The sequence below is a fragment of the Mesoplodon mirus genome, assembly GCF_964341445.2.
Source record: "Mesoplodon mirus genome assembly, chromosome: 18".
Lineage (NCBI taxonomy): Eukaryota > Metazoa > Chordata > Mammalia > Artiodactyla > Ziphiidae > Mesoplodon > Mesoplodon mirus.
In genome coordinates this window covers 25,515,999-25,524,911 of record NC_138994.1, presented here as the reverse complement: position 1 = coordinate 25,524,911, position 8,913 = coordinate 25,515,999, and the positions used below count along the sequence as shown (strand labels likewise).

The window sequence follows — 8,913 nt, the reverse complement described above, 5'->3', positions numbered from 1 at the left end:
CTGCAGGAAGGATTTTAGTAAGAGCCTCCCCCCTCGCCCACACTCTCCCCTCGGGGGTGGGGAAAGAGGGCTCAGTTCCCGCTCTGGTCCCCGCAGGCACCACATTCCGTTTGGAGGAGGCTACCCCCGGATCGCGGGATGGAAGCCCGCTTCCGGGAGGCTGCGTAACTGAAGCCGCGGGAGTCAGCGGGCCGGAGAGCTCGGCGGCCACCCTCGGCTCGGCTCGTGGATGTTGACAGCCCCCTCGGAGAGTCCCCGCAGATATGGCGGAGAGCTGGCTACGCGTCTCGGGAGCAGGGGCAGCGGAGGAGGCCGGACCGGAAGGCGGCCTGGAGGAGTCCAACGCCCTGAATGACAGCCTGACCAGCCTGCAGTGGCTGCAGGAATTCTCCATTCTCAACGCCGAGCTCCCCGCCCTGCCTTCGGGGGACACCGACCCCCACGGCTCCCACGAGCTGGCAGGCTCGGCCGAGCCGGGGTCTCCCCTGGCGGCGGACCCCGCCTGCCTGGGGCAGCCGCACACACCCGGCAAGCCCACGTCCTCCTGCACGCCGCGGAGCGCCCCCTCGGGGCTGCAGGCCTCGCCTCCCGACGACGTGGACTACGCCACCAACCCGCACGTGAAGCCGCCCTACTCGTATGCCACGCTCATCTGCATGGCCATGCAGGCCAGCAAGGCCACCAAGATCACCCTGTCGGCCATCTACAAGTGGATCACGGACAACTTCTGTTACTTCCGCCACGCTGATCCCACCTGGCAGGTAGGGAGGCACTCCCTCCCTCCCTCCCCATGCCCTCGCGGACTGGACTCACATCCCAGATCCGCAGGCCAAGTAGGCGCGGTACGGCCAGGGCCCCGAGAGAGGAAGGCCGTCCAGGAAGGACCTCAAGGGAGCCCAGTGCTTGGACTGCTGCCCCTTTGACTTCAGAGACGGAGGAGGGAGGATGTTCAGAGGGCTGCAGGGGTGCCGACATAGAGGTTCAAGGGGAAAGAACTTGTCACTCGTCCGGCAGGCTCAGCCCAAAGACCAGGGCTGAACTATGCGTGGACACAGCCCCCCAGGGTAGGTTGATGGACTGAGGGACACATTTTTGTCCCAAGTCCTGGAATTCCTCGACACTCCCCTCCTCAAGGTCAGTTTGTCAGGGCCTGACTGGAGGCAGAGCATCGTTCCTGCCAGACTCTGCATCCCGCCTGCTTTCAGTTGGCTGGAGGGGCTCTGGGAGGGGAGAGGGGCGTGCTGCGGGGTGTGAAGGCCATCGGTGTCCCAGTGGAAGGGCTACGGGGCCTTCCGAAAGCTGCTGTGCCAGCCCCCACCCCAAGCCCTCCCTAGTTTCCTGCCTACACTCCTCCCCCTCTTCTCATCAAACTCCCTGGGGGGACAATTACCTCAGCCACGTGCTTTCCACAGGGGCTCTTTCCTCCCACACTGGCTTCATGTTCCAAGTCTCCGGAACCTGGCACAGAGCAGCCAAGGGGCCCAGACCACCATGTAAACCTCCCAGTCTTGCCAGGGGGCACTACTCACCTGCCGGCCCCACCCACCAGGCCCCAGACCCCTGTGCCCCAGCGTGGTTTGGACTGTGCACGCAGGCCTGAACAAGGCAGGATGGTGATTCAGGCTGGGCACACGCTGCCCTGAGCCTCTTCGACCATCAGGATCAGGGGCTACTTGGGGACAGAGACCCTGAGGATGCACAGATCCTTCCCTGTGGCACAGGTCACAGGATCAGAGTTCCTGTAATCACAGCTATTCCACGATTGCTTGGGCCCTGACCCTGGGGCAGGTACCATTTGTAACCTTGGTGAGAAAGCAGAGACCCTCCACCACCCCCCACCCTACCCCAAGCCTGAGAGGCCCCAGGAATGAGCGCTATGCTCTTGGCTGGGTAATAATCAACTGAGGCCTCAGAGCCTGGGGTGGGAGGAGGGGGACATGGTGGGTGAGGGCCCAGGCCAGCAGCCGGCTCTAGAAACAAGGAAAGTCATCAGATCCTCCCACACTTCATCCCCGCCCCACACACACACACCCTCACACCCACTCACTCATTTCACAAACAGAGAAGGCCAGCCAGGCCCAGGCAGAGGGAGATGGCCGTCCAGGACCTGGGGGAGCCAAGGCCTTTGACCAGAGGCCGCAAGCAGCGGGGTAAGGGAGGGAGGGCAGGACAGGCTGGCACTGAGAGCCACCCTGCGGCTCAGGGCTCGGATGACCGAGCAGGCAGATATCCTGGCCAAAGGGAACAAAAGCCCCCGACAGCACTCCCAGCTCCTGGTGCCCCGTGGCTGGTGTCCCAGAGCCTCCCGCTCGGAGCAGCGCCTCTGTCTCCCCTGCCCCCATCGGAGAGAAGGTGGTGGTGGGACTGGCAGTGGCGCTAGGAGCCCCCCATCACTGACCCCACCCACTCTCCCAGCTGTCTTCCTTCTCTCCTACCTCCCTGTGTCCAGAACTCCATCCGCCACAACCTGTCCCTGAAGAAGGGCTTCATCAAGGTGCCTCGGGAGAAGGACGAGCCAGGCAAGGGGGGCTTCTGGTGCATCGACCCCCAGTACGCCGAGCGGCTGCTGAGTGGGGCCTTGAAGAAGCAGCGGCTGCCCCCAGTCCACATCCACCCGGCCTTTGCCCGCCAGGCCGCGCCAGAGCCCAGCGCCGCCCCATGGGCCGGGCCACTGACCGTGAGCACCGAGGCCCAGCAGCTGCTGCGGGAGTTCGAGGAGGCCACTGGGGAGGCGGGCTGGGGTGCAGGCGAGGGCAGGCTGGGGCGTAAGCGTCAACAGCCGCTGCCCAAGCAGGAGGCCAAGGTCCCGCGGCCCTCCAGCCCCCTGCTGCTGACCCAGGAGGAGCAGGGTGAGCTGGAACCCCTCAAGGGCAACTTTGACTGGGAGGCCATCTTGGACGCTGGCACGCTGGACGGGGAGCTGGGCACGCTGGAGATCTCGGAGCTGATCCCGCCGCTGAGCCCTGCCTCACACGGGGACGTGGACCTCACCATCCATGGCCACCACATCGACTGCCCTGTTACCTGGGGGCCTCCAGCGGAGCAGGCTACCGACAGCCTGGACTTTGATGAGACCTTCCTGGCCACATCCTTCCTGGAGCACCCCTGGGACGAGAGCACCCGTAGCTCCCTGCCCCCCGAGCCCCTCTTTGAGGCCGGGGATGCCACACTGGCCTCTGACCTGCATGACTGGGCCAGCCTGGGCGCCTTCTTGTAAGAAGCCAGGCCCTGCCCCACCTCCAGACAGCACCGAAGTCTGGGCCCAGACTGCCCCCCTCCCCGCCAGTGCAGGCCCATGGACACCCTACCGCCCAGGCAGGGGCTGGGCCAGCTCACCCCACCAGGCCACACGGCCCCCAGCCCAGGCCATCCTCAGATTCTAGTCCAGCAGGCTGAGAATTGGGGCCCAGGACCCAAATTGCTGCCTCCGCTCCCCAGCCCCCCATACACACAGTGTTTCATTGATCCACTTCTTCCCTGCCCCAGAGACACGCTAAGGGCCCTCTGCACTATGAGAGCTGCGGCTTGGAGGGGCCCTGGCCAAGCTGGAAACATCAGTACAGGGCCCGCCCCAGAACACCTTAGCTTCCAAGCTTCTCTCTCTCCTGCTCTCCTCCCCAGGTCTCTATCCAGAGCAAGTTCCCAGGTACAACCAATGCTGATTAGGTGACCGCAAATGAACACCCAAGAGGCCTCTCCTGGCAGTCTGTGAGGAGGAGCTAGGCGGAGGGGGGAAGAGAGAGGAGACAGAAAGGAGGCCGGGGTGCCGGGTGGAGCCAGGAGGTTTTCTAAGGCCTCTGGGATCTTCTGGCTTCATCCCTAGAGGTGGGGCAGAGGGTATGTGTCCCTAATCTTTGAGCCCAACTTGAGGCTGAGAGCAGCGGGGAGATGGGGATCTGGGGGTTAGGGGCTGGGGCAGCCAAGCTGCAGAGGGAAAGGGGACAGACAGACTAATGTAGTGAGTGTAGCTAGAGCTGAGGCTTAACTGGGAGGGACGCAGTGCTTGCTAGAACCACTGGGACCAGGAATGGGGGGATGGCCCCGTGCCCTTGCTTGCACTCCTGCAGGGGAGTGTCTTGCTCCACCATAAACGCCCTGGGCTGCATCCCACATCCACTCTCCTAACCCATCGGGCAATTTAACCTTTTTCATAGAAAGTGATTTACAATAAAAACATTTTTAAAAGTAAAGTTTTAAAAAGTCTCAAAATGGACCTGCTTGCAACTTTCTCTGGGGAAAAGCATGGGCCAGTTTTGGGGAGGCCACGGCCCAAGGGGGAATGGCTGGGAGGAAGATGGGGGGCACCAAAGGCCTGCAGAGTGTCCCCTGATGCACTCCTCAGGATCTCTGGGTGCCCAGAGAGAAAGGGGCTGAGAGGCGGCCCTCGGGGGTCCCCTGCAGCCAGGGCCTCGGCACCTCTCTATGTGCAATGGGGAGACTGTACCCACAGCCCCGAGGAGCAGGCGGCAAAGGAGGCACAGCCCCCTCCCTGGCCCTGGGGACTCACTCACAAAGGCCGTTCTTGCCCAGGGCTCGGCTCACGTTCCCCACCTCGCCCAAGTTGAGGGCCTGCCCAGACTCACCTGCGGTCCTCGCCTGGGCCTGTCTCCAGCTCCTCCCTCCCTTGGTCCCTTCCTGAAGGGACAGGGTGTGAGGTCAGAGGGCCCCAGCCCCTGGGGCCCCACTTGCCACCCTGGGGTTCATTCACCCCGCCCAGGGCCTTCCCTCCAATGCAGGTTGGGGCTGAGGGAGGCCATCAGGGCAGACGGAAGACGGGGTGCCTAGACCCTACAGCTCCAGCCTGTGAGGAATCAACGTACCAGAGTTCTGATGGGGAAACTGAGGCACAGCAAATATGTGACACTCAGCAGGCACCTTTCCACCCCCTCACCCCAGCTTTGCCTGGAACCCATCTCTCCCCCGAGCCTGCACCTGGCCCCGCCAGCACGCCCTTGTGGTGCACAGCCCCTTCCCCCAGCACTCACGTGCACGTGCGCACAGACACACACACACACACACACAAACGGGCACTGTCCTACACAATCCTGCCCAGCCTCCACGGGCCCCTTTCTCCTGAGGCCCCTTTCTTTCCTTGCACTGGAGGCTGGCTCCAGGACAACCTGGCATTCCCCCGCCAACTTGCTGCTTTCCCTTGCTAATTACTCAAAATATTTCCGAAGGGTGCGCACACTGCAGGGCCAGGCGGGTTGGGGCCTTACAGAGCTCAGGAGGCAGCCCATCCCCTTCCCACCGCTTGCTGAGGAGGCTGCCCCAACCTCCCTCTGAGACTCCCTTCACCCCCTAAGCAACGACTCCCTCCCTCTCCCCACCACCCTCCGGCCTTCCTCCCCACGCTCCCCAGCACTGGGGGAACATGGGGGCTCCAGCCTCTCCACTGGTCCCCAGGCTCAGCCTCCAGCCCCCGCCAAAAGGGGTACATCCTGGATTGACAGGTGGGGCCGGTCACTGTCCCCCCTCCTCACCCTCTGCCTGGGCCCATGCTGGGGGAAGAGGGGCAAGGTCAGGGGCTGGCAGAACTGCCTGCCAGGTAAGAAAAGGCTGAAGAAGCTTCTGGCTGCCAGGAAGAATCCCCAGGAGCTCCTGAAAATCCCTATGCTTGGGACTAGCGTCTCTGGGGCTGGGACCCAAACACTGGCACTTTTAAGGGTCCATGGATGCTGCCAACGAGCAGCCAAAGCTAAGAGGGGGCTCCGAAGCGGCCAGAACACAGGGCTTCACACACCCTTTCAGCAGGCAGCGTTTGGGGGTTGGCGGTGGAGGAGGCGGGAAGCGTGAGTGGATCCTGTCCCTCCTATTCATCCCTGCCCCGGCCCTTGGCTGGGTGGCTTTTTGAAAAAACGTTCAGTGACTCCGTATTTATTTAGAGATTCGATGTAATCCCAGTCAATATATATTTTGCGCCCTTAACAGTAAGTTGCAGACAGGCTGCCCCATTAGCACTAGATACTTTAGTGTGTGTTTCCTTAGAACAAGGACACACCTCCATAATCCCAGTACCACCATCACAATCAGGAAATGAACACTGACCTGGTAATCCCATGTAACCGCAGACCCCCTTCACGTCTTGCAGATCACCCCAGTAATGCTCCTCTCCATTCCAACATCCCAATCCAGGACCCCATGTTGCACTGAGTTGTCCTTTCTCTTTTGCCCTGTGTGGCTTTGAGCCCATGACTCAAGCTCTCTGGGCAGGTTTCGCATTTCCTTTGATCTCCACTTTTGAGGTGAGAAGCCCTTCAGCCACTTCACCCTCAGGTGTGGTACAGTCCCTTCCCAAAGCAAGAAGCTAGCTTTCTGTCTCCTCAGTTTCCACCTCTTCCCTATCCTCCCTCCCCCATGTATCACCAGCCAGGAAAGGGATGAGGGGCAATGTTCAGGAACTCAGTCTTCGGAGACCTTCCCCGTCTGCCCTCGGGACAGGCCACTCTCAGCTCCAGTGATGGGAAGGCCCCCGGGATGGGATTCCATGCTGGCCTGAAGCAAATGCGCCAGGCCTCATGAAGAGTTGAGCTGAGGGCAGGAAACACTCTTCTCCCCGCCTCTGCCCCCCTCAACATACTGGGGACCCAGACTTGAAGAAGGAAGGTCATGTCCATGGTGTCCTCCCAGATCAGCACCGACACCGTGTCTTCCATGTCCGGCTCCTACATCGCCCCTGGCACGGAAGAGGACGGGGAGGCTCTCCCCTGCCCCCGGGACGCCAGCAGGACCCCCTCAGAAGAAGGAGACGTAAGAGAGGAGCATGGGATCGCCCTCGCCGCTCTGCTCTGCTCTGTACTCGAGTCCCAAGGAGCTCAGTCCAGGGCCTGCCAGGGAGATCGGCAAAGCCCCCCAGTGCTCGGGAGGGGAGCCCTGGAAAACACAGTACCGGGTTGCTGAATCACAGACTCCCTCAGATGTGATCTTCCATGTGGCACCACTTCTGTCCTGAGGACTTGGTTTGGGTTTGCTGCCAGGCGAGCTGGGTAGGAGAGCCGGTGGCATCTGCACCTTGACTTTTGTTGCTCCTTTGCAGGTGACGCCAGCGGCGTCTCCAGACTGCAACTTTGCGGGCCTCGTCGCCACCGCTGAAGAGCAGGATGCAGAGGTAAGAGCAAGGTGGACGCTGGTGCCCCTCCCCGGTCAGAGGGACTGCCGGCGCTGGCACAGGGTGCAAATAGGATGGGGGCTCTTCTGGAAGAAGCCTTCCAAGGTGGTGCACTTGGATCTGTTAGAGGCAGGGTGCAGAGCAGAGGGACTGTCCGGTTAGCAGAGGGCGCTGGTCTCAGCGTAATAGGCGTGGGGTGAGTTCCAGAGGGAAGTCTTCCAGGCCAGACCCTTGAGAGGGTGTTTGTCCTCCAATTCACTTAGTATTTACCTGGCACAGGCATCTCACATCTTCCTGGCACTGGGGGACACAAAGACCGAGTGACATGGCTTTTGCCTGCCCACACCCCCAATCCACCCATCCCACCCATCCCGGAGCTCCATCTGATGGAGGAATCAGAGTTATAACTCAGCGTGAGAAGTGCTCTGACGGAGGTGTGCCTGAAGTATATGGAATGCCCAGCTCCCAGTGGGGACTCTACAACTTTCTCTTGAGCCAGATGTTCTCAAAGGAGTATCTGGATGGGATTGGGGATCCTAAAGGGTTCCTGAAAGTTTTATGATCTCACGGTTTGCTTTTTCATTTGACAACTTTGATTTCCACCTGAGAGAAACAGTGTGAGCTAAACTATAACCAAGGCTAATCCTGACAGTCCCAGGGTCCCTCTGTAAGGTGCCTCAGACCTGGTCCCTCTGGAACGTGCCTCAGACCTGGTCCCTACGGGCCGATCCTGCCTCGCCAAGCAAAATCTGCCTCTGCTGGGCCTCCCAGCCATCTCACACAGACAGGAAATGTATGGATACCATGAGGGTGATTAGTTCTGTCTTCTGACAATCAGTAGGCTCATTTCACTGCTTTATGGACTCACAGTGCCTTCCTTCTGTCCTAGGGAAATGAGGTTCTAGAAGAAGAGGACGGATCACCCACACAAGAAGATGGTAAAAGACCTGGTCTTTTGCTCCCTTTTATTATATTTCTTTCCCGGGTATTCTCTGAAGGGTACAGAAAGGGGCACTGGTGTGACTTGGTGGCACTGCTCAAGGGTGTGGCTTTGGGGAAAGGTTGTCTTCTTGATGGAATATCAAAGCAAGCAGGGTATCTGAGGACCTCAGCAGCCTTCCTGGCTCTTTCTGGGCCTCTGAGCCAAGGCTGCAGAAGATACATGGAGTTCTCCATCTACGTTGAGTAGATCCTGAAGCTTCTTGGGCAACTGCCATCCCCTTCCTTCCTGCTTCAGCTTCTCAGCCGAGTCTCACAGAACTGCTCTAGCAGCCCCAAAGTTCAGCTGCAGCAGGAGAACAGCTTCCTCCCCTTGGGGGAACCGACTGTTAGGCAGTAGGTTTTCCTGCTTTAGTGAAGAAAACGGCTGATGTTACAGTAGCAGAAGGATCACAGCCCTGGCGGCACAGCAAAGGTGAGGTGAAGAGACGTTAGCAGCTCAGCGTACACTAGTGTTTGTAGGCTATTGGAACGATTCTCTTTACCATCATTCAGGCCTCAAGTAGATATTTTTTTTAATTGGAAGAGTTGGTTTACAATGTTGTGTTAGTTTCTGCTGTACAGCAACGTGAATCAACTATGCATATACATATATCCACTCTTTTTTTAGATTCTTTGCCCATATAGGCCATTACAGGCTACTGAGTAGAGTCCCCTGTGCTCTACAGCAGGTCCTTATTAGTTATCTATTTTATATATAGTAGTGTGTATATGTCAATCCCAATCTCCCAATTTATCCCTCCCCTCCCTTGCCCCCCGCCATAACCATAAGTTTGTTTTCTACACCTGTGACTCTATTTCTGTTT

The 8,913-nt window shown here is 59.5% G+C and overlaps 1 protein-coding gene across 1 annotated transcript; it reads left to right on the top strand.

Annotated features, from left to right (window-relative positions):
* Positions 1 to 263: 263 nt before the first annotated feature.
* LOC309793825 (forkhead box protein J1-like) lies at positions 264 to 3,217 on the top strand (the record flags this gene model as incomplete). Its single annotated transcript, XM_082604605.1, has 2 exons — positions 264 to 761; positions 2,450 to 3,217. The coding sequence occupies 2 exons, from the start codon at positions 264 to 266 to the stop codon at positions 3,215 to 3,217; spliced, it is 1,266 nt and encodes a 421-aa protein (XP_082460731.1).
* Between the last annotated feature and the right edge of the window lie 5,696 nt (positions 3,218 to 8,913).